This window comes from Argentina silus (assembly GCF_951799395.1).
Source record: "Argentina silus genome assembly, chromosome: 2".
In the NCBI taxonomy this organism is placed as follows: Eukaryota; Metazoa; Chordata; class Actinopteri; order Argentiniformes; family Argentinidae; genus Argentina; species Argentina silus.
The window spans coordinates 14,376,445-14,402,118 of NC_139656.1; the positions used below are offsets into that span (position 1 = coordinate 14,376,445).

Here is a 25,674-nt window from a genome sequence, read left to right on the forward strand (position 1 = left end):
TTTAAACCTGGCATATACTGCAGCCTAGCCTGTCAGTATTTTAGACAGAGGTCCTGTTTCATTATGAGTAGTACGATTATTGAGAAAATCTCAGGATTAAAGATTATGTTGCAAACAACCTTTCTGTTGCCATATAGACTGAGAATGTGAAAGAGAATGTAGCCTACCATCGGGAGAGAATGGAGAAAGAAAATGCCAGAGGAGGGGTTGGAGAGAGAACGATAGAGGAAAACACTTGATCTAGGCCTTGAATTATCTTTGTGTGTCCAGGCATCATTCCAACGTCACATTTAATTTGCATTCCAAGCTGAAGCGCAGCATCTCACTTGCAGTCAAGGGAAACAATGTGTGTTTCCATCCACAAGCAATCAGTAAATAAACACTAATGGGGTTTTGACAGAATGTTAGAGGAATGAAAAAGTAGAGGGGTCGATTGCTGACATTCTATCTGCCATAATTAGCCCTGCTTTCTTCTGAGATCTGGTGAGCATAAGAGGAACTTTATGGTTCCAGGCTAGCATGAAACAGTATGTGTTGATGTATTTATTTCACAGTATCCACAATGTTTTATATTTAAATAATTTTATATCTAAAACAACATTCTTTAGTAGCCTAACCTACTATATAAGACATGGTATGTTTGCACCAGTACAAGGTGTAAACGTAATTCAGTGATGATTAAATGCTCATTATAATAACATTATAACATTTGCCTATATTCGTGTACAGGTCTGATGAGAACCAGTAATTACCATGGAACACTTTGGGGCTGCCTCAGGTTGGTAAGTATGCATTTCGTCCTTGTAATTTAGCCACTTGCATGTACTGTAAGTTTGGTGCCACCCATGCAACATGAGTCAATACTGTTAAAGTGACATTCACATTTTTTATGTAAATGTAAATGTTAAAGTAAGCTGTAGATTAGTGCAGTAGAGTGCAGTCTCTTTTGCTTATACCATTCGTCATGCTAATTCACATTTAATTAATGTCCGTTAAGCCCTATGGTTAAAGCAATATTCACAATATTCATGACTACCCCATTAGTTAGAGGCTTCAATACTGAGTAATACATTTAGGCTATAGGCAAGCCTATAGTAGGCTATGTATTTTCATACTCCTGATTCTACAATAGGCTAGATAATTTAGATGTTCTGGAAATGCTGAAAATCTAATTCATCGATCATTACAGTGATATCTTCCTCATGAGACAATTACTAGCTTGCTCAAACATGATTACGAGATTGGCTAAAACAAAACCTTGGACACACAGTAAGGAACCCAAGCAGTCCAAGGCATGCTGATATGTAGTGACCCATTTTAAAGTCAGACATCTCTCTGACCTGACCCTGATATTCCATTTCCTCCTGGGTGCGCCCATCCCCGAGGCACCTGCAGAGCAAGACGCCCCCATTGTGATACACTCATCACACGCCTTCGTCTCCTGCAAATTAGCTGTGATTGAGGTGATTGGGATTTCCAGAGGCTGTCACAATCGTTTTGATTAGCAAATAGACAGGAGATAATGGAAGAGACAGGCCTGTTATGAGAGCCCTGTCAGGGATAAGATAATGCACCAGAGTGAAGAGGTTAAAGACACCGCTTCCTTGTTAATAATTAAACGCTGTCCGTGTGGCGGATCCACTCCAGTGCTTCCAGTCATCACTTGATAATTGCTTTACATTTAATTTGGCTTTGGAGAGCTGAGTAAATTGTTCTTAATGTTAATATGGACCCTTCAGACATTGGATTGGTCAGAAACCAATGGTAAGACGGCAAGGTAGGCCAACGTGTGGCCCTTTTGAACATTGAACGTTGTGGAAGATAATATCTCCATTTGTAATAATTTTTCCTGAAGATTAATTTGTATCGTCTTTTCACAGGAAAGATCCTATTGTTATGTTCATTGACTTCTCAAAGTAGATAATTGTAACCATTATGCAAAGTTAATGTGGGAATAATACATCTATAATTTGACAATTAGGCCCACTCATAATGTCTGTCATAACACTATTACTTTTACTCCAGGGTAACAGAGTTGCCTATTGGTGACTGCACTATACTCACTTCTCTTTCTGGTATGCTGTCAGTTGAGGTTCAAAGGGACACCTTGGGGACACCCCAACTCAGTTTTAAGTCGTAATACAGACACACAGATGAGGGTACATACATGTAGTTTTGACTCAAGAACTAGTTTGCATGCACACAAACATAGGCCTCTAAGCTAAGCACATGCTACATCTACAATGGAAATGATCCCTGTATTTTTCTCAGTCCATTTGAACGACCTTTCCCCCCTCATCGTCCCTTGAAAATTCCAGAAATGAGCAGCCAGATGCTGTTTCATTCCTCTTTAGCATTTAGGGTTTTTCAAAGTAGACAGCTTTGTGTAAACAGTGGGGGTGAAAGGAGCTGAGTTACCAGTAGCAGACCTGTCGCCACAGTGACAGTGTCAGGCCACCTACTGTGGTGCCCTCCGACTGACTCACTGTCCTACTAAGGTCACCTGAGTTAAACTGCCCTTTAATTTACACCACATTACTACTACTACATACTTTACTACTTGCATAGTTCAAATAGCCTTCAACAAGAAGATACTATGAGGGATCTATATCGAGTAGTAATAACCTGTATTGTGTTGTGAAAAACATATCAAATGAAAACAACCCTATTTTTGCTGAAGTAATCCTGTTGAAAAATATGACATTGTTTCCTGATTGTTTTCTATAGTGTGCTTAGACTGTGTGCTTGAGGGACTTACAGAATCCCTGGTTGCCTTCCCTCACTGTGTGTGTGTGTGTGTGTGTGTGTGTGTGTGTGTGTGTGTGTGTGTGTGTGTGTGTGTGTGTGTGTGTGTGTGTGTGTGTGTGTGTGTGTGTGTGTGTGTGTGTGTGTGTGTGTGTGTGTGATTTGCCCAGCTATAAAGCCCCTCATCTCTAGATGACACAAGCAGATTTGTGTGGCACTGGCATGAAAATGGCCTCCCAGTGGACCCGAGTGAGCAGTGCAGAGAGGAAGGTGCCCCACACCCGCATGGAGGAGGAAGCCGACCTCCAGGTACATAGACCATGTGCATGTGTTTACCCCCCACCCTACCGCCTCCACCCACCACCACCCAGAAGCACTGGGAGCACCCACTCCCCCTCTCACTCACACCTGACCTCCATCGTGCCTCCATCTGCACTAGAGGAGGATAGCACTCCACTTTGCCCCTGATCCCACCCTCCCCTCCTCTCTCCCGGGGGTTCGACTACTCTCTTTGCCAAATCTGCAGAAGGCAATGCTCAGCCTTGCATGCGCAGAGATAATGATCAAGTTAATTAGACCTGAGATTGAATGAACTGCGGCAGCAACTTAATCATTTGTAACTTGATTAGAAATACTATATTCTGTAACTCCAGGGACCGGCAAACTTTTCCTTTTTTGAGTGCTAAAAAAAATCCACTTTAGGATTCGGGTCTTGAGTTTAATGTTGCGTTAGGAAGAAGCAGAAAAATAAACCCACTATCATAAACTCAAACATGCCCATAAGCCGAGGGTAAATTTCCCTGTGACTGTTTTACTGAGTTCACAGAGTGGTTGTGGATTGTCTTTCTATTAATGGTGTCTCCGTTATCCCCATAGCAAATATACTCATTTGGGAGGAAATTAGGTCAAGGTAGCTTCGGAGTCGTCTGTGAAGCCACCCACATTGAGACACAGAAGAAATGGGCTATTAAGAAGGTGAACAAAGAGAAGGTGAGTGCATTAGTGTTTCCCATGGGCAGTTGATTGCATCAGTGGTGAAAAGAGACACTCTAAAGTCAATCTGATGTCAGAATATTGCTTTTACAACAGTCCCTCACCTCAGCGTTTCACTCTGGTCTCTCCCTCCATGCAGGCTGGAAGTTCAGGGGTCAAACTGTTGGAACGGGAAGTGAGCATACTCAAACGTGTCAATCATGCACATATCATTCACCTAGAGGAAGTCTTTGAAACTCCCAAGGTGAGGGAGCTATCAAGAGAACGTCATGTTTTGCACTGTGTGAAATACCTCAGTCGTGTGTACAGAGGGGGGTGCATAAGCAGCCTGAATGGGAGCCCAGGTCTATTTGTGTGGTGTATTGTTCATCTCTGTGCTTTGTGTCCCAGAGGATGTATCTGGTTACTGAGCTCTGTGAGGGAGGGGAGCTGAAGGAGATCCTGCAGAAGAACAAATTCTTCACAGAGGAGGAGACCAGGCACATCATCAGCAGCTTAGCCGAGGCCATCGTCTACCTGCACAAAAAGGGTAACGTGGGCTCTACAGGGCTCTACATTTTACACATTTGCACAGGTATGGCTAGTCAATCACAATAAAGGAAGGGTATGGAGTGGATTTTCAGTGTATCACAGTTGACAGTTGAGAATTAACTAATCTGTGTAGGTACAATGATGAAATTCTTCAGACACTAATACCTACAGTACAGAACTGTAGATGAGGTGTTGCGAGTAAATTGTGTGCTGAGAAGAATGTGCAAATTGGTACTATCACAGCCACATCGTACCCACCAGAATCAAATTGCTTTGCCCTCATTGACGCCTGCTAATCAAGGAGATGATACCACATTATGGCTCTCAGTCATTATAGAACCTGGCTTATTCTAATAATGAGATAATAATGAACAACTGCCAGGCAAAAAAATGTACCCGTTTTAATTGAGTCTGAGGGGTTTATTTGAAGATGCTATGTTTTTTTCCCCCCTCCTGATGGTGAAATCTCTAGTTAGAGGTAATTTAGGACGTTGCTTGGCAATGAGACACCATTACATGGGGCTAATGACTCATTTACAACGAGCTGGGGAGGAATACTGATTAATAGGTGTGTTTTCACACTAAGAGTCCCTCAGCGCTTGGTGTGCCTTACTTCTATAGCCACTAATGATACCAACGGGGACATGTTAGCGCTGACTTCCTGTCACAGGTAGCTAGTGTCCCTCTTAATGTTAAATGTAGTCATGGTTACGTTAAGTGTAACAATTCATAACCTTCCTGCGCTGTAGATATGTTGAGTGGTTTGTCATAATATTGGTATGATAACATTCATTCGACTTGATTTAATGATTATTTTTTTGTCCTGTGAATTGATTCATTAGGAGTTTGTGTGGCAGGCATGTATTTCCTGTACAGCAGAGGAAACACTATTGTAGAGGGTCACCCTCCCTCCTCTAGTCCTCTCACAAAATCACTTTAACTCAGTTCACCTCCAGAGACTCTGGATGATGACTCGAGAACTAATGTGTGTTGTGGCACTTTGTGATTCTCATCCCATCACGTAAATCTAGCAGCAACATGTAATCTAACCTTTAACTCTCTCAAACGACTCCCAAAGTCTCCAAATCCATTCTGCTACATCTCCTGTAATGACCACTGATACTGCGTGGCTCACCATTTTTAAAAGGAGACTGATACTGTATCTGGAGATTTGTCATAGGGCTTGCTTTCATTTAGCGAGACTCAAGTTTTTTTTTCCGGAGGATAAAGTAGCTGTTTTTGTCGCAATCTTGGGGACTTGAGCTGTGGGAGATCCTCTCTGTCTCAGTGAATCAACCTTATTCCCAAGGGAACGCTCTGTCCCATCCAAGATTGATTAAGGTCACGGAGGGGTCACCAGTTGAGAATGAATCATTGTGGATTTTTTTACCTTCTAACAGCTTTTAACCGTCATATTTGTCCTCTCTCCTAAAATACTTATCAAAACCTATTATGTTTTTTCTTCTCATTGTAAAAGGTTGTTTCTTTTTCATATTCTAGACATAGTGCACCGGGACCTCAAATTGGAGAACATTCTAGTGAAGAGTTATCACCATGGCGACGATAATGACATGATCAATATCAAGGTGAGACAGTGACACTAAGTGGGAAACTTTCCGCCGATGTTTCTCATCCTGTCTCCGCAGGAATCAAATACACGTTCCTGATGTGTTTTTTTTTCTCTCTCACCCCCCCCCAACCACCACCACCACCACCCCCACCCCATACACACTTTTTGAAAATGGTTTTAAATACTACCTCATTATGACAGACCCCCCTCTGTTCCTCCTTTATGTCACTCCTTACAAAGAGTGAATCAAGAGCATCTTTTAAGACAAATTACCGCCTGGTCCCAGCATGTTGTGTGCATTGACAGAGCGCCAGCTGAAGCAGATACCTGGAGCGCCAGCTAAAACAAGGCAGGGCCGCAGCATTAATCACACACACACACACACACACACACGCACACACACACACACACACACACACACGCACACACACACACACACACACACACACACAGTGCTGAAAGACAGCGTTGTCCTGGCACAGTATAAAAGCCTTTTATCTGGCAGGAGGTGGTCATCTCTCCTGGATGTTCTCTCTCCTGTTGTATTCATCCTGCCTGCTGCCATTAACACTGCAGGAAACCACACCACCTATACTACTCATATTTATTATTCATCTTACCCAGAGAGGCCCAATACCTGTGTGTGTGTGTGTGTGTGTGTGTGTGTGTGTGTGTGAGTGTGAACCTGATTTTGTCTTATAAATGTAAGAAGAAAAAAAGAAAAGGATTTGATATGCGATCCAGTGCATACTGTAGGTCTGTGTTTGTATCAGTTTCTGCTGTCTGCTCCTCTCCTCTCTCAGGTGACCGACTTTGGGTTGTCGGTGAAGAAAGGTGGGGTTGGCAGTGAGAATATGCTGAAAACCACCTGTGGGACTCCTATCTACATGGGTAAGACACACTCATACAGCACACAGAGACCACAGACAGGATAGCTGTTACTGTAGAGTGTCCTACAGGACTAGTGGAGATGTCTCTGGGGTGTGTGTGGTGACTGGTGTGTCCTCTCTGTCTCTCTCGCTCTGTCTCTCTCTCTCTCAGCCCCCGAGGTGATCAATGCTCATGAGTACAGTCAGCAATGTGACGTGTGGAGCATTGGGGTCATCATGTACATGCTGTAAGCTATGGACCCCTTCCCGCCCCTAGTGCTAGACCTCAGAGAGACACACACACACACACACACACACACACACACACACACACACACACACACACATACACATACACACACACACATACACACCACGGTCTGACAGTCTGTCTATCGCCCTGCAGGCTGTGTGGGGATCCACCGTTCATTTCCAGCTCAGAGGACGCACTGTTTGAGATGATTAAGAAGGGAGAGCTCGCCTTCACTGGACCTGCCTGGGACATTATCAGTGAAGCAGGTGACACACACACTTCTCAAATTCACTTCACAAAATCACTCCCTGACTGCATCTCTTCTCATTCCTCTCTTCCTCTCATTCTACACTTGTTCTTCTGATATTGATTGGTGTTAGATTTACATTAGTAAAATGTTGTATCTGATAATACGGAGCTCTAATGATATACTGTATGATAGAATGAAATCCTGGGTTGAGCTTTGACAAGACAACTCAGATTGTTATGACTGCATAACTTTCGACTGTCCCCCCTTTTCTGGTAACAGCAAAAAAGGTTTTACGTTGCCTCCTGAAAGTTGACCCTGCCCACCGCATCACAGCCAATGAGTTGCTGGACAACCCCTGGGTCACAGTAAGGAACTAATCCAATCAGCTACATGACACGTAAATATGACCAATTGAGACACAGGAGGGGCTGATTTGGGGGCGTTTCTGTCTCTTCCAGGGTGACACTAACACCCCAGCTACACCCACCAACGTGCTGGAGATGATGCGTCTGTTTCGGGATGAGCCAGAGGGTGTGGAGTCGGAGGAAGAGGAGGAGGAAGAGGAGGAGGAGGAGGAGGTGGAGGAGGAGGAGGAGAGAGAGGTGGTTTCGAGGATCCTGAGTGAGCTCTCTCTCAGCCGCTCCCAGGAAAGCCTGATGCTGGAGCCCAAGGCCCGGCCGGAGCACAGGGTGGCCTCAGCACACAGTGATTGTAGGATAGCTGAGCTCAGCCTTGAGGGAGACACGGACAGCAGCAGCAGCAAGTCCTCCACCTCCACCTCCACCTCCACCAAACAGGTACCGCAGCACTCGAAGCCAGAACACACACACACACACACACACACACACACACACACACACACACACACACACACACACACACATAGGTACTGCAGCACTCGAAGCCCTCACACACACACACACCAAACAGGTGCCAGCATACCAACCCCTCACACACACACAACTCTCACACGCAAGTTGAAAGTTCAAGTTGAAATCAGTTGCACTCTGACATATGATCTGTTTTTTCCTTCCACTCCACGCGTCAATTAGCTAATGTGGTGATGATCTTGTTCTTGACTAAAACCCACCCTGGTGTGTCTTAGCTATACTTACTGAGTGCTGAGTTATGACCCCAAGGTTCGGGCCTTGTACATTATTGAAGGTCATTCAACCCCAGTACCCGTCTCTCTTATTTCTCCTCCGGTTCTCCATGTCATCCTTCTGTAGAGACAGAAGAAGAAGGTCGCTGCCTTGATGTCCAATGGGACGAGAGCCAACGGATCCTCTGTGAAAGCCTGCAACTCCCTCATCCCCTCCACCACACAGGTCCATCGTTTAGAGGTCTGCTAACTCTCACACACACCTCTATTCTGTTCATTACAGTATATACTGTGCATGTTTCCAAGCTGCTGTTGATGTCTTCTCTTGGCCCTACGGAGATCACAATAACTTTTCAGATTGTAAAGGCTTATAATCTGTGTCCCATGGGCCGTAGATTACTGTCATGTATTTTTACTTTGAGACTAAACCCTTACCTATAATTTATAGGATTCACAGTACTTTTATGCTGTCATATTTTAGTTTTTCATCTTTATTGGTTTTCAGTTGCCACTAGATGGTGCCAGATCCACCCATGGGGGTGAGCCAGACTGTTTAGCCTGGTAGATGTTGTTATGTGGAGGTGAAGATGGTGTATGTTGGCCTTCGTGTGAGATGAATGTGAGTATGTTATCTTTGCAGTCCCATACAGGTGGCAAACGCTCCAGGCAGTCGAGTGCAAAGCGGCTCAACCCTCAGGACAAGAGTGAGACCTGCCCCTCTCCACTGGGGCCCGCTCCCAAACCATCGCTCGGCCCAGGGAAGGCAGAGACCCACAAACCCCTTACCCCGTCTGGCCATAGGCCTGATAGCCGCTCCCCGAGACCCCCTGCCTGTTCCAGGCCTAAGAAGAGCTCCTAGGCCACAGAAGCAGAGTGCCCATGCCCAGGCCCACTGCATCGCGTGCCAAAGGAGAAGACCCCCGTCCGAGGTGTGCCATGGGGGGTGGCAGGACTGCTCGACTCATGACCTGTTGGCAAATCAGCAGTATTCATTCACCTCCCTCTGTATGAAACCAGCCCTAGACTGACTGGCTGAATAATCTCTCAGAGTGATGTATGTTTATAGTGGGAGAGAGGGAGAGGCTGTAGATATGAGATAAGGTTGGCAGATAAGATTGTCAGTGTGGCAGCATCTTCAACACTTTCAGAGGGGTATACCAGCATGATGTGGGCACAGGAGGACAAAGAATTGACCTAGCAAAATGTCAGTGAAGCACCTAATTCGTATTATCCAAACAGCTCCCTTTGCGTCTCGACTGACCTCCATCTTACAGTATAAGTCTTGTTATTTTTGCTAGCCTCACTCTCTGTATATCTGCATTCTCCACATCACACACACTGTCATTCTCCCAGTAATTTGAAAATTCACTAATTAAAAAGTCTGAGAAACTAAAAGAGAGTGCTTGTATCTCTTATTTATTCCGTTGGGCATAATTAACTATTTATTAGTGGTATACAGGGTTCTGTAGTTATTTGGTTATTATATGTTCTGTAAGAGTACACTTTTCTAGTAAAAAATGTAGACATTTCTATAAAGAAATGTATTTCCCACAAATGTCATTGATGAACACAACTAAGCATGTTGCAACTTGTATAAACCTATAGTTCCTTAGCAGTTAGAGGAGACAGAGGCCCTGTGTTTCAGGCTTGATACAGTAGTTTGTTTCCTTGTGCTATTCTAAAGAAAGGTGGTTGCCAAACATTATGAGATGAAACACTGCTGTACAGAAAGTTCATTATTTTGTGTTCAATAAACAATATGAAATTCTCAGCTTTCAATGTTTACTGTCTTTTTGGTCTTTTCAAGGCTTTTATTCTGGTTTTCCCCCCTTTTTCTGTTCTGACCTCTCAATTCCTAAACACTCTAAAAACATTTTACCCACTTGGTGTCAATACACAGGGAGGCAGTGGCACACAGGCTGGTTACGCACCATCAGAATGCAGGGGATTGGGAGTGAGGGCAACCATGGCTCTAATCTTGTTTGGGAGACCATTGAAAGCAGCAGGAGCTACTTTGAGGGCTCTGCCATTCAAGCACAGGTCTTTCTGCTGTTGAGAGAATAATCCCCAGCATAGATACAACATTAAAGTAGTCAAGCAGAACCCACAGAGGCTGTATTTCAAATCCACCCATTTACATCTTGAAGTGAATGTGTGCAGACAGAGAGGCCTTGTGTCGAGCATCGCCTGTGTGTGTGTGTGTGTGCGCGCGCATGCGCGCACGTATGTGTGGTGGATGGATTAGCCCCTTTGAAGTGAAGCACATGATGCATTTCTCCTTTTGGGTGATTGGTTCATGGCCTTTAAACTGTGTAAATAGCTCCCATTATCAAAAGGCTGCCAATGCTTTGTCCAGGTAGGGTTGCTTTCCTGGCTGGATGGACATACCACTTGCAGGGATGAGCAGGTACATCCTGTACCACACAGGAGAAGAAGGTTGCTTAGGTTTGGTTGTTATCTTCAAAAGTAAAGAGCACTAGAGTGAATGGCTCCTCAAAGGAATGAAAACATATATTGATCGATTATAAATGGCAATCATGCCAACATTAAATGTGCTATTTACTCAAATTTATGTAAGCACCAGGTGGAGCTGTAGTGAAGTCCAGACCAGAGTTAATTTCTTGAGTGGGTTTGACAGGTGGATGCTGACTACAAAGGCCTGCTATCTAGTTTCATGTGTGAATGCGGCCGTATACATGTGTGATTGATTGAGCCATTAAATAATTATGATGGTGTACGTAACGTGTCAGTGATGAATAAGCACTGTTTTGCCATGCTGTGTCTCGATTATTCACTTTAGGAAAATATCATGTTAAGATGTATGACATTTCAATATGCATATTGAAAGAATTTATTCTGACACCCTGATCTGAGAAAAAAAGGACAACATTGAAGATAACAATGATTCATTCAGTTTATAAACACCTTCCTCCCTTATGACCGGTGAACTGAATTTGCATAAGGTCTGTTTAGACAACCCCCTGTATTGCTAATACGTTGTCAGAGGCAGAGATGGGATTTCAACATATGGTCCTCATTTTCTTGTGCCAGACTTTTAATTCATTATAGGGAGGGAAAAAAATCTCCAAATTGAATTGTGCAAGTGGAATGTGACCTGCAGTAAATTATGGGAGAGCATCTGCAGGCCTCGGGGAAGAAGAAATTTAAAGAGATTGAAAAACATGGAGGGAAAAATGGATGATCTGATGTCTTCATATGCAGCTAGGTCGCTGGGTTGACATTCCCAGTATTGTCCATTTATGTATTAAAAAAGGCAACCAAACGTCCTCTCGTTCTTTTTGTAAATTCACCTAACTTCTGTCAGTTTCTAGGGAAGCAGAGAGAGGAAGAGAGAGAAAGTGGAAGAGAGAGAGAGAGAAAGTGAGAGAGAGAGAAAGAGCAGAACAGAACAGAACAGAACAAACAGGGTGGTATGGTGGCTAGGTTAGGGGCGTGAGTTGGGGACAAGGCATGGAGGCAAAAGGAAATTAGAAATGCGTTGGGATGGAACCAGGGATGCGCCCTCTGCCCCCCTCTCCAGTGGTGCTACTGACAGATGGGAGCAGGGGGGGAGGGAGGAGGGTTGGCGAGTGGGGAGGGATTAAAACTCTGCAGCCCCTTTTGGAGCCTGGAGAGTGTGTGTCACTCCGGCAAGGTGGGGTGTGGAGATGGCACCTGTGGTGAGACTCTCGGGGGGTGAGGAGGGGGGGGGGGAGTTCAGGACCGCTAATGTCAAAGGAGGCAAGGTTGCAGCCCTCCCTCTGCTAGATCCACTTTTATTCACTGCCAGAGATGAGGGTGGAGGGGGTGTTGGATGATGAGGGGGGGATGCATCTCAATAACCTTAATAGAGCTCCCTTTAATTAATCAGCTCATCTGCAGAGACCCGATACCTGCAGCTGAGCCCCCATCCTCTCCCCAAACACAACATCCTCACACTGCTGCCGTGACATTGTGGTAATGAGGGAACGCAGCTACAATGTCATGGAAACGTTGCTGAGACGTTATCTGTGGGAGCTCATCACACATGCTGATGTCCCTGATCCCCTTCAATGTTTGCATCTCTGCCTATGTGTGTGTGTGTGTGTGTGTGTGTGTGTGTGTGTGTGTGTGTGTGTGTGTGTGTTTGTGTGTGTGTGTGTGTGTGTGTGTGTGTGTGAGTGTGTGTGTGTGTGTGTGTGTGTGTGTGTATGCATGTGTGTGTGTCTGTGTGTGTGTGTGTACTCTCCCTTGCTGTGTCACAGTGCAACAATTTCACCAAAACAAACAGAACCATAATAGTAAAAGGGAGGTAACCTCAATGCTACATCAATGCCTTCTATTTCTACAGAGAAGAAAGGGGGGGAAACCACGCCTCAAGTAAACATTTGAAACAGATGGCAATTTCAAAGCAAGCCTCATCAATCTTTGTTGACACTATTCCTTTTTTAAACTACTCTTATTTGGGATATTTGCAATTATAATACATAAGCTCATTTGAATATCAAATTAATTAGTGAACACACTAGAGTAAATGCCTTTTTTATAAGTCCTTGTTAAAAGTGAAAAGTTCTCGACTACGGTTGGATGGTGTGTTAATTTACAGTGATATCTAATCCCAAGTTACCGCACATAAAAGGCATTACTATACATATTTTAATAGGGAGGTGGTTGTTTTCCAAGCAATTTTCTGCTAGAGTACATTTTTAATTTATTCATATTTAATTTATTGGTCTCTGCATACCCACTCAGTAAAACTAATCAACACCACGTATGGGTCTCTTAAAGTCACAGCTCTTCCTGGCAACCTCTGATCAGGATAAACCCTTCAGTTCAACAAGCTCTATCCATTTCTGCAGGGATCTGGGTGAAACAGCCTGCTGCATTTAGTCAACCAGGATGATACCACCTCCACAAGGAGACTGTTCGATTCTCACAGACAACCTTTTCATAATTGGAAAAAAAGTCCCAAAATGAAAAATTTACCCAGCCTTGAATGATCCGAAATATTTCAATTTCTGCGGGGTACTGACCATCGCTGCTGCTGTCGGAATGCCATTTACTAAGGACAGTGTGCCTCTCCCTCTCTCTCTTCCCTTGCTCCCTCTCCTCAAACTCCTCTGCCCTTGACTTGGCTTTTTTACGGTGCTTTGGCAATCATTTAACACAGTGTGACTGGAGTTCTTATCACCTGAGTCCACTGTACGCTCCAAATACCTATCGACCCATTGACACACGCTGAGGAGAGACCTGCACAACCTTACACATGGAAATGATTTCAATTAATTACCATTCCCCCTAGAGGAGGCAGAGAGGAGGGAGGAGACAAAGAAGCTAAACAACAGGAGCATTTCTCCTGCCGTAATGTGCACCATGTGTAATGAGCGGCAGAAAGGTCATTTGACACATTTCTGGCAGTATGAATCAATTTATTTCGAGCACTTAATTCTGTAGTCACCTCGGTGGCGTTGGGGTTTGGCAATGCACTGAGAGGGTGCATTACCAGAAGTGGGGGTTTCAGTTTCCTCTTGCTAGCCCGGCCTGACCGCAGGTCCGCTGGAGTGCTTGTGAGAGCACAGAGATAGTGGAATGGAGTGTGCCAGATGCAATCAGTCCCTCTATCATAGGAAAATCGCCTCCATCACTTTCAGCGTAATTGGAACATTCATTACAGTCCAGTAAAAACTCAAGGCGCCATTAGATATATGCTTTAGGAGTGGATTCCTGGAGAATGAGAGACTTTGGGGGGTCATGATACAGGGTCACAGTCAAGTAAATAATGGGAATTGGTCCTGTGAGGCGCAGAAGGCACTAGGCCCACTGGTTACGCAACAAAACACAACCTGGCACAGCAGAGGGGAAGAAATTCGATTATCAGACAAAAAATGAAATGCCCCTTGTGCCGCCCTCAATATAACAATAACACCAATTATAACAGACCACTGAGATTCACACGTGGTCATTCTTGTTAACATCATGGCTTTTTTACTTTCACTAAGTAGGCTACTGTGAGCTCTATTGTATTCATCCCAGTAGTCAGACAGTTGAAGAAAAAGTGTGATTGATAAGCTGTTGATCATACAACATCTCAGTTATTGTAGGATGGTATTCACCAGTTAGGATTAGATCCCTTTAGGTGAGGTTCTTAAAACATTTAAATTTCACTTAAACAGTGAACATAACTTACAACAAGTGTCTTGTTTTACTTTGATAAGATAACCCTAAGACATCATCCAGGGTTTGGAATATGTGACAGTAAAGTTCAATGAGGTTTTGAGTAGCCACCTCTGCCCTCATGACCATGTAAGGATGTTACATTCTTCTACCACCAGGGGGCACTAGCCTGGCCCCCACTGCTGCAGTTTGTATCCAATTGTAGTATTTAGTTATTTCTTGTTTTATGCTGTTTGTAATGTTTTCCAAGCACTCTAGAGGGGAATTTATCACTGTAAATCATACTGAAAATAAAACAAAAACATTTGGTCGATCAAAGCAAGAATATTTAATATGTTTAGGTTTGAAAATGGAGTTATTATTTATGTTCTGAAGGCTGTTTTATGAAACTTTGTTCAAAACAAAAGGAGCAGAAGAATAGAGTGTAAAGACAGTGTGTACAGGAGTAGTAAGCCTGAAGTCACTACATATATCATCATTTAACATTCTCTTTGAGAGGTTTAAACATCTCTACAACAAATCTACACGTTTATATCTCTACAAAACACTAATGACTGCTTTTTGGGGGGAAAGTGCATCTTCATTAAATATGTATAAAATGTCATGATGAAATAATTAGGCAATGCCTTTTATGTAGCCTATGCCTGAGTTAATGTGCACCATGGGGAGCTCATCATTTAGGTATAAACTCATAGTATAAGATAAAAACTTTGGCCTGTCCAAACTGACCTAAATGTCTGGAGATTATTACTGGAACAATGAAAGGGCATAGACTGGGCATTGATCTAATACTGAGACAATTAATTTCTACAAATATCTCACTAATCAAACCCACAATTGAACTATGAGACAAAAAAATTGTGAAAATACATTTTGTGCAGATCTTGAATGCATTTGATGCAGCATCCTAGTCATTCCCTGTAAGCTGGTTCATGTCCTCTGCGAGAGCTGAAGCCAGGGCTCACACACAGGAAATGGGGCCTGCTACACCACAGCCCTCTCCACCACTCAGCCACCAGTGTGATTGGACTTCTCACTCTCTGCTGCTCCACATTATTGGCCATTATCATGCTGTGGTCCATGTATAGGGTGACACTGGTGTGGTGATGGAGAGGCGACAGGGAGGACCTCTACTGCAATAACGTATTATTAGCTTTTTCACAGCTCCCCTGGGCTGGATTTACACTGGATATCCACAGACCTCCGAGGGCAGCCCGCTGTCACAACAGCAGTATCCAACACCGGAACAATGTCCAGATATACACGCATGCATGCATACACACACACACACACACACACATATTCTGGGCTTTATTCACACTTTTTTTTTTATTGAAAGGCCTCTATCAAATTAGCTCATGCAGTGCTAATGTGCTTGTGAGGTATTTTTGTATTGTATAACTTCCACTGTTCATAAACACATTTTCTCCTGTCATTGCAGTATGCACTATAAGCTGTTCTACAAGAAAACAATAGAGCAAGTACCCTCTTTAAACACTGTAACCTTCCGTGCACAACAACGCATCACATCACATGGAACAGGATGGAAATTCCATCAGAGATGGAACAGGCAGCACATGTGCTCTGGCCATGTGATGCCTATGCTCTTGTCCTTGGTAATGTTAGCATTGTCCCCAGTGACTGCTGTCGTGTGGCCCCAGCCCTGTTTATAAAACAATCAGAACTTCCTTAAGGGACAATAACAGCAGCCCTGCTTAATTAGGCTGACATTTTGCTGACATGCAGATTGCCTCTCCTCAATCTTTTTATGTAAAACACTGATATGCCAGTCACCTATGGATGGATGAACTTTGGAAGAATCAATGATATTGATGAATCATAGATCATGCAAGTCAACAAGACTGACATTAGAATGATTTCATTGCATGGGGAAAGTCAACATTAAATTGTAATCATAATCAGACAAAGTGAGTTATGTATAATCGATAGCACAATTATGATAATAGAGCTTGTCTTTGTAATGCAGCAAATATGCCCATTCAAACAGACTGCAGTGTGTGTGTGTGTGTGTGTGTGTGTGTGTGTGTGTGTGTGTGTGTGTATGTGTATTTGTGTGTGTGTGTGTGTGAGAGAGAGAGAGAGAGAGAGAGAGAGAGAGAGAGAGAGAGAGAGAGAGAGAGAGAGAGAGAGAGAGAGAGTTTAGTCTGGCATCTTTACATTCATTTATCACACAACCCACAGCTACCCAGTGTACACAAACTCAGACGGCGTATGCATTACTATGACTGATAGGTCGATCAACATGGAATAAGAGTGAATCACTCTTGCAGAAATGTCTCATAGCATACAATAGCTCAGTGACAGTCTACCAAAGACCAATGTAAGCCAGCTTTTAAACTACAGGGCATTCCAGAGCTGACAGCTAGGGAGAGAAAGACACATTTGTCCTCTCATAGTCAGAGACAGTAATCACCTCCAGATGCAGAGGCCAAACTCAAACTCCTCATCAGGATCACTGTAAACCCTCATGAAACACATGCACACACGCACGCATGTATGCACACACGCACGCATGTATGCACGCACGCACACACCTCTATGTGTATGAAAGACAAAAACATGAGACAAAAGCATTATCACATTGGAATGCTGTCCCCCTATTTTGTACTGAAACATATTGGAAGGGTATTGTCTGGAGGGAAGCACAACATAGCAGTGAAATCTGAGGAGACAATGGCATTTGATTCTGTCCTTTGGTGAACCCTGAGATATTGGCTGGCTTCAATATTTTTTGAGCTGAGGAACACTGTGGAAATCTGTTGGTGGTCCTCTATAATGGCACCAGTCAAAATCAATAACAACAATAATTAGAGAAATACTTTTGGGGGGGCAGAATGGCTGTGTGTAATTATTGGGAGGACATTGGCCAAGACAATTAAAATAGATTATTACAGTACAAAGACTCAATCAAGCATAGTTCTATGAGCATAGCACAGGTGTGAAAACATCCTCACATTTAGTCTAAAACTCATAACTGCAGCCTATGCTTCCTTCCCAAACAGTATCACATTTGTTATCGAGCACCACTTCTGTGGTATAGCCTGCCTGCCCTTGTTAGGGGGTGAGCGACAGTTACCACTTTTAAGACTAACCTCACCTTTTTAGAGCTGCATACGATTGCCCTTAGCAACTCGCCCTCCCCACTGCCTTTCCCCATTCCCCATGTCAATATTATTGTGTACCCTTACTGTATACTTGTGTACCCATATGATTTTATTTATGTTATATGTTTTGTTAATGTATTTGGTTTTTGATGTATAGTGATGATGAAGTGTGTTGATGATGTATAGTGTGCTGAGACCTTGGTGAAAATGCAATTTAAAACAACAATTAAAAGAAAAGAACTGAAAATGGTAAATTCTGACAAAGCCCCCTCCCCCTTTAGCAGCTCCATAGGTGACAGAGGATGTGTGGTTCAGTGCATGTGAGCACAGCACTCTGATTGTCATGTGTAGCGTGTTAGTGGTGGAGCACACAGAGACAGAGAGAAAGGCTGTATTAGGAGATCACAGCACATGACAGTACAGACGGAAAGCTACAGGACTGGATGGAGAGAGGGGGAAGAGAGAGAAAGAGAGAGAAAAAAAGAGAAAGAGAGAGAGGGAGAGAGAGATGATAGAGAGAAGGACAATCCCTCCACTTACTGTACCTCACTGCCCCTGGTCTGTATTTAATGATGTGATTCAGATCCTCTGGATGCCATCTGCTTTTATCATCTGTCACCAGGGAAGGCAGTGGGCCTATAGACATAGCTCCACCCCCGCTCTGACCCACCCGTTGTATGTACCGTATTTACTATACTGTATTTGATTGTATGGGTGCTCTATTGTCCCATCCCTGGTACTGTAGGTACTATACACTGAACTGTACTGTTTAGGTGCTATACCACCCAACTTACCAATATCAGAGTCAGCTCGTCACTCCATCCTCCCTCTACTCAGTGGTGTGGCCTACTGTGGCCCAGGCTGGTAACTCCATCATCATCATCCCCATTACTACGCCTCATATATGATGTAAGCTCTAAAATATAACACACAGCTAATTTTGCACATGAAAAAGATTATGCACTATGTACTATGGTAAAGTTTTGACATTTCCCCCACATGTTTAAACTACAATTAGAGCAGGAAGACCAAACGCTCCAACAGATCTCCTCTTGGAGACTTGAGCACAGAGAAGACATTTATTTTTAGCAGTCATCGTGATAATCTGAATACCAGAAGTCATGTTATATATGTAACCCTGGTTCTCTGAAGAGAGATGAGGGAGATCCCTCACTTATGGGACATGCACACTGTGTTCCTATTCGCTGAAGTCACTATTCAATCACACCTGTAGAGGTTGAGAGTGCTTGCAAGCACTTGTGGCAGCTTATAAAAGCTCATGTATAGCGCGCTCATTTATTCTGCGAACCAATCTTCACAAGCTCAGCGCGAGAGGGGCAACGAGGTGAGGGGTCTCCCCCTCTCCAAACAAATCCTGAATGACGCCGTACCATGTAAATGTGCAGAGCGTGTACAGGACAGAGGGTGCTCATATGCTTCTGCTCCGGGGAGGAGAAGGATGGGGAATGAAAAGGGAGCAGTAAGGCAGCTTGACTGCGGTGCACCATGGAGATGACATTGGGAACAAACGCAATGTTACGACATAATACAACCTTAGTGTCACCAGGGGCAAACTAAGTACACTCACACACTTGGCCGTGGCCAAAGCAAGTAACAATGCAGTCTTATAAGACGACATGTCAACAGTCTGTAGAGGTGACACACTGTCTGGTGACCGGACAAAGACGGCGTGCTCATTTCATGAAACAAAGTGCGCCACAGCATTCGCCCCACCAATACCCTTGCGGCATGCCATATGGCTGCCAGGTAGACCTTAATGGTGGAGAAGGCTTTGCCCTTATCAAGCAGGTCGTGGGCTTCGAAGTGGTTTGAGCCACGCACCACAAGCTTGGCCGAGAAGGGCTGCTTCTACATCAACTTGGGTGACGCCATCTAGCTTAGTCCTCTTGGGTGGTGGCAGGACTGCAGAGAGCTCGACGTCGAGCTCTGTGGACTGCATCCAGGAAGGACATATCCAACGGTGCTTCTTCCTTCTCCTCCCATGGCCCGGGAGCGGGCTGGGTGGACAAGAGAGTGTCCAACAACCCCATCTGAGAACTCTGTATTGGAGGTGCGGCCAGACAGCTTCCTAGCCTCAATGTCGGAGCACTCTCGGATCAACTCCTTGCAGGCCTTGGGCGAGGCTGGGCTTGTGGGGGGCTCAACGATGGAGGATGAGTTGAGAGGGCCTTCTCCAGAGGGGTCCTGCGATACCTCCCCCGCAAAGAGGCGTTCCGCAGAAATGACACACTCCACATACTGGACCCTGCGTTGGAGAGCTTCCACGTCTTGAGAATTATCACAGAATGTGGGGTCCATAAAGATGGTCCATGCATGGATTAGACCCAGGCACAGTGGGCAGACCTTGTGAAAGTCAGATGGCTGCACGGTACGTCCCTTGGGAGTCGCCATTCTGGAAACACCTAAGGCCATGTTTTGTCTGTGGGGAGGAATTAAGGAAACAGTGGATTAATATGGATTTGTTACGCCAGACTACAGTGAGTTGGAGGCAACACCCAAGGTGAGTAAAACCTCCCATGAGACATAGAACTCAAGCAATTAAGCTTCAGGTGGAATAATAGCTAGCATGCCCGTCTGAGACCAACTAGGTTGCGCAGCTATCTTCTTCTGAAAGTAGCTGTAGCTAATGAGAGGGTGCTGGCTCAGTTTGCAAACGAGAAAGCTAGCTGTCAGAATTAACTGTCAGAATTAGCCATGAGGTCCAATCTTTGGACAAATCACAAGCACAAAAGCTAGCCTGACCATCCAAGTGGTTAGCCATAGCTTACACACGGGACCTATCAATATTACACTTTTTAATTTAGCTAGGAATTATGTTGAGCTAGTATGAGCTCCATAGTTCAGAACTATGAGCACCAAACTAGCCAACCTTCCTGAGAACAGGGTGCTAATTTTTCCTGCATGTGGCAAGCTTTGTAAGGAAACCAGCTAAGAGCTTGTATGGTCCGTGAACCACAAGCACTCTAAGCTAGCTGACCTGAGTGATAGCCGTAGCCAACACAAGGGACCTAAATTACAAAGCAAATTAACGTTGAGCCAGCAAGAGTTCGAATAATTCAAAGAATTATGAGCACCTAGCACCAAGCAACCGTCCTGTAGCCTGCTAACTACGAGAGTAGCAGGTTTGCACAGGAATATACCGTAAAAATTGGCTTACCAAACTTCACCAAGTCTTCCTGAATGTCGAGCTTTAAAACATAGGGTTCAAGTGTAGACAACTTATCGCCCCAGGAGAATCACAACTTATAGTGATTAAGCTTCGGACAAACCAGGGAGTGAAGAGTGGAAAGAATAAATCAGCGCGCTATGCATGAGATTTTATAAACTGGCACAAGTGCTTGCAACTGCTCTAAGCCTGTACAGGCGTGATTGAATAGTGACTTCGGCGAATAGGAACAGAGAGTGCGTGTCCCATAGTGAGGGTTCGAACCGAGTCGACTGAAAGAGAACTCATTACTAATGCCCCTTCGCATGAGTTGTTATGAGAGTATGCACTTTGAAGGAAGTGACACTCTCCTCTGCCCTATGAACAGTAAAACAGCTCAAATGTCTCCCAGCTAACTTGTAGTACATTCTTGGAAGTGTGTTTTTACATTTTTGCCTTTCAAAGTTCTTTTTTTGATCTAGATAAAATGTGAAATGTGCGATGCTACTATAGTTTATGAATGTTCAATTAATGGGCATTTGCTCTCTATGTGGATTATTTGGCTTTAGAAGAAGAGGCTGTGAAGCTTGGAGGCGGTTTGGCTTTCTTCTCCCCCGCCCTGTGCAGCTGTGTGTTGGCACTGCAGCTCTGTGTGCAACCATTAGAGCTCAGTTTGATCCTTCGCCTAAAATCGTTCCACTCAAAAGAGAGATTTAAGACCACTTTCATCATAAAAGGCTCTTATAAGGTGAGAAGAATATACCTGCATTGAAGGTTTTCCTTTTGGTGTGAGCATGCTGCTGTAAACTGGGCCAATTTGCAGGATGCTACACACAAAGTCACACACACACACACACACACACACACACACACACACACACACACACACACACACACACACACACACACATACCCACACAGATGCAGGCACACACGTGCACGCATGCACACACACACACACACACACATTCTCAAGAAAAAATAGAATCCAAAACTTGTTGTCTGATTTACCCGTCCTGCCTTTCATGTTGTTTTAAGTTGGAGTGAAAATAATCATCCTAACATGCTCTTCCCTCATGAAATCCACCGCAGCCTTCGCAAGAAAAAGCATCATACTTTTGAATCATTCGGTCTAATAAATCCCTCAAGAATGAACGGGTTCTCTGTCATCTTCATTTGGGCCTTGTTAGGAGCCATTCTCCACCATGGGGCCGGATGTGTGAGCGACTGGGGCCAGACACTGTAATTTGTGCCTCGTGAAAAGCGCTCAATGAAAACCTGGGGCTGGGTGCAAATAGCATTTGAGCATTGGCCTCCCTTCCCAAGGCGTAGAAATGACAGAGCCAGCGGGTAAAGGCATTATCCCGAGTAGTCTCATTATGGTGAGGCGGCGTAAGACTGTCCAGTGTACACACCCTGATCTCCTCTCCTATTGTCTCTCCTCACTCTGTTCATCCTGCTCATCTTTTTCCCCTCCTCTTCCATCTCTCTCCATATGGCTGCTATAGGCTGCATGGAGGCCTGTGTGCTTCGTTTCCCTCAACTGTTCACTGGTGCAGAAGAGAGTGAATAGCCCCTCCTCCTCTCTCTCCCCTCTTCTCTCATGATAATGGAATGCATATACCCCTTCTCGATGTGAAAGGTGAGTGCAAACTAAGGGTATCACCTTGCTCTGGTCCAGGGGACCTCCTCTTGCCCTTCACTCCATTCCCTTTCATTAAACAGCTTTTGTTGATTGCACATAATTGAGGCAACTCAGAGAACTCACGCCAGCTCCTTCCTCCTTCCTCCAGCAAGCTCACGGCTCACATGAAAAAGCCCATCCAGGCAACCGATGTGGGGGGTCAGCAGGAATCAGACGGAGGCCTTTCTTGTGTCTGGCAGCCGACACTTTCAAATGTTAATGGATGGGGGTGAACAAAGACGAAATGGGTCTGAAAATGCTAATTGTCCCTAATTCATGTAAATAGGTTTTCTAATGGAGGAATTAAGCATTTTAAATACGCAATTGGAGGCAATCAGTCCTTTCATTTGGTGGGGCGGCACAGGTGTAGTGGATTGAAATTCATCTTTCACACAGGGCTGGCTCATTTGTCACTTGGCTGTGACCAGGCAGGGATGACGGGGAATGGGAGAGGGCTGCGTGTGTGTGCACTGCACATGGACAGGCAGCTGGGAGAACAGCGGAAAAACGTCTTGGCTATAGGATTCAACATGGAAATTTTGAAAATAACAAATATTGTGAAAATGAATTCAAAGTGAATTCATGGGTTCATTTGATTTCATATCCACGTTCAACTCATCAGCTATCTTAAATTCAGTCTGAGAAAAACTCTGCCCATCCACATCCACATACTATATAAGCTATCCAGTGTTCTCCTTCCCTCGTAAGAGTAGCACAGTCTTCACTTCTGGTCCTGAGGAATGGACTGGACAGCATCTGGTGCTGAAACATGAACGTCCTCTAAACATTAAAGCAATAAATAATCTAACTACAGATACTGTAACATCACAGTATAGCTAATAGTGTTATGATGGGGTGATAAAGAGGCATACGACAGATAAGACAGTCACACACACATACTAGCATCAGTCACACACACGCACATACTAGCATCAGTCACAGACACGCACAGACTAACATCAGTCACAGACAGGGGAGCAGTAGCCTCCTCTGACTTATTACTCTGATCATCTCAAACAGACAACAACAGACCATGAGGTCATGTTGCACCATGTAGTAACATGGTGTAGCGACAAGGCCAGACACACACGGCAAAACACGCACACACACACACACACACACACACACACACACACGCACACACACACACACACAGACACACACCCACACACACACACACACACACACACACACATGCGCGCACACACACGCACGCACGCACGCACACACATGCACACACACACACACACACACACACACACACACACACACACACACACACACACACACACACACACACACACACACAGATGTGGCATAAAGTGTATCAAATCAAATGAGCAACACAGTGTCTCTCAGTGAATGACTGTGTAGTCAATATGAGGCGGATACTGTGGCTTTCAGGGCACAGAGACACCGGGGCTCTGCAGAGAGAGGGAGGAGATGGGCCCTCGCTAATGAACCAGACAAGAAAAACCTTGTTTAAAAGGACAAATCAGATCACAAGATTTCAAACCCATTAGCCGCTACTCACCGGGAATGATAATAATGATAAAGGACGGTGGAGCCTTTTGATTTTTTAGTAAAGAGACAGTGTTGTCTTGGGAAAAAGCCTTTTCCTGGAGGAGAATCAAAGAGCAGTTCATTTTCACACTGACCTTCAGGGCTGCAGGCGGCCAGACAAGGGCACAAACAGATTGAGAATTAATTGGTGCAATTAACATTTTGTGATTATAAGGACTCCAGATCAATACGCTATGCAAATAGCAGTATTGATGTGCTGCAGAGACCTTGTTAATTGTGTTTGGCGAACAAACAGGCTCCTGTGTTACTATTCCATTATGGAACAGGAGGCACGGACGGGGCTCAAACTGCTGACCACTTTAGATGCACAAGGGCGTACAGCCCTCTCTCTCTCCTTCTCTCTCCCCCCACCCCTCCACCCCTCCACCCCTCCACTCCTCCACCCCTTCACTTCTCTGAAGGCACTTGAGGAAAGTTGCAGAGTTTGATGGTCTTGTTTGCTTTTAAGTTGGCCTTTTAGTGGGCCTTTGAAGAGGCCCTGCTCATAGTGAGAAGTGTGGATGCGTCGGCTTTGCTGCTGCTGTGATCTCTCCCAACATGCCACGCTCATTTCAGGTTGCAGAAGATTACATAAATGGCCTCCTCTCTCCTCTCTTTGCCTGTTTGTTTCAGTACAGGGAAGCGGTGGATGGCCATGTGAAGACAAAATTGAAACAGTCAACGCAGACAGCCATTCTAATGAATTAGTTTCATCTTTATTGCTACGGACTGGATTTTCCACTCTCGTTATTAAACCGCGTTGAAAATGCACTTTCATTTCAGATAAGTACCAGTAATCCTGTTTGCAGAGCGCAGTAGATGAAGTTAAATATAATTTAAGCAGAAACGGAAACGGGTGGAACAATGTAATCACTGAAAGTGAGATTGAAGTGATGCTATTATTATTATCATTGTTATTATTTTCATTATTAGAGACAGTGTTGCTCCCAAGAGAGAGCAGCGGTGGGGATGGGGGGAACATAGGTAAGTAGAAGGTGAAGCCAGCAAGAACACATACTCTACCCAACAGCTATCAGAGAGATCCAATAAATCATAGCTCACTCAGCACCAGGCTCTTTCATATTGCCCATCTCACTGTTTGTCCCTGTGACAACAGCTAGCAAATGACATTCTAGGGATTATAGCCTGTACCAGCCTACTGAATATCCACAAAGACCAGGGCACATTGCTAGATGAGTACCATAGTAAAGCTTTACTGTTAATTACACAGGGTTAATAAGCCTACAGAAGGCAATGGTTTACATGGAGTTAACTGTGCAGTAGTCGTAGCCATAGCCTTGGCCGTGGTGTAATGTTCTGCTGTATTTACCCTCCATTCTAACCTCCTTACTGCTGCTGCCCCACGTTTGCTAAGGAGTCCTGGAACAAAAACCCTACTCCCTGGTGACAGTATGGCAGAGCTGCGATAAAAAGGTGCAAATATTAATCCTGCAATGCTTTATGTTAGTCACGGCTTTTAACAAATAGAAATTATTAATATTAAAAGAGCGTTACAAAGTAAGTGTTAAATAATTTACAATCTAGCCCCATTCATTACGGTGAAGAATGAGGTTCTTAACACTAAGATTACAGGTAATGTCATAAAAATAGAACAATTGACATGTTATTAGCCATTTGTTAGCATGCTAATTGCTACTAATTATTTTCAG

At 44.3% G+C, this 25,674-nt stretch overlaps 1 protein-coding gene across 1 annotated transcript; it reads left to right on the plus strand.

The window, feature by feature from the left end:
* Positions 1 to 2,937: 2,937 nt before the first annotated feature.
* stk33 (serine/threonine kinase 33) lies at positions 2,938 to 9,172 on the plus strand (the record flags this gene model as incomplete). The annotated part of the gene is made up of 12 exons (XM_083665169.1): positions 2,938 to 3,054; positions 3,622 to 3,735; positions 3,878 to 3,982; positions 4,129 to 4,267; positions 5,770 to 5,855; positions 6,643 to 6,730; positions 6,881 to 6,956; positions 7,115 to 7,227; positions 7,491 to 7,576; positions 7,670 to 7,900; positions 8,441 to 8,554; positions 8,954 to 9,172. The coding sequence occupies 12 exons, from the start codon at positions 2,938 to 2,940 to the stop codon at positions 9,170 to 9,172; spliced, it is 1,488 nt and encodes a 495-aa protein (XP_083521295.1).
* Between the last annotated feature and the right edge of the window lie 16,502 nt (positions 9,173 to 25,674).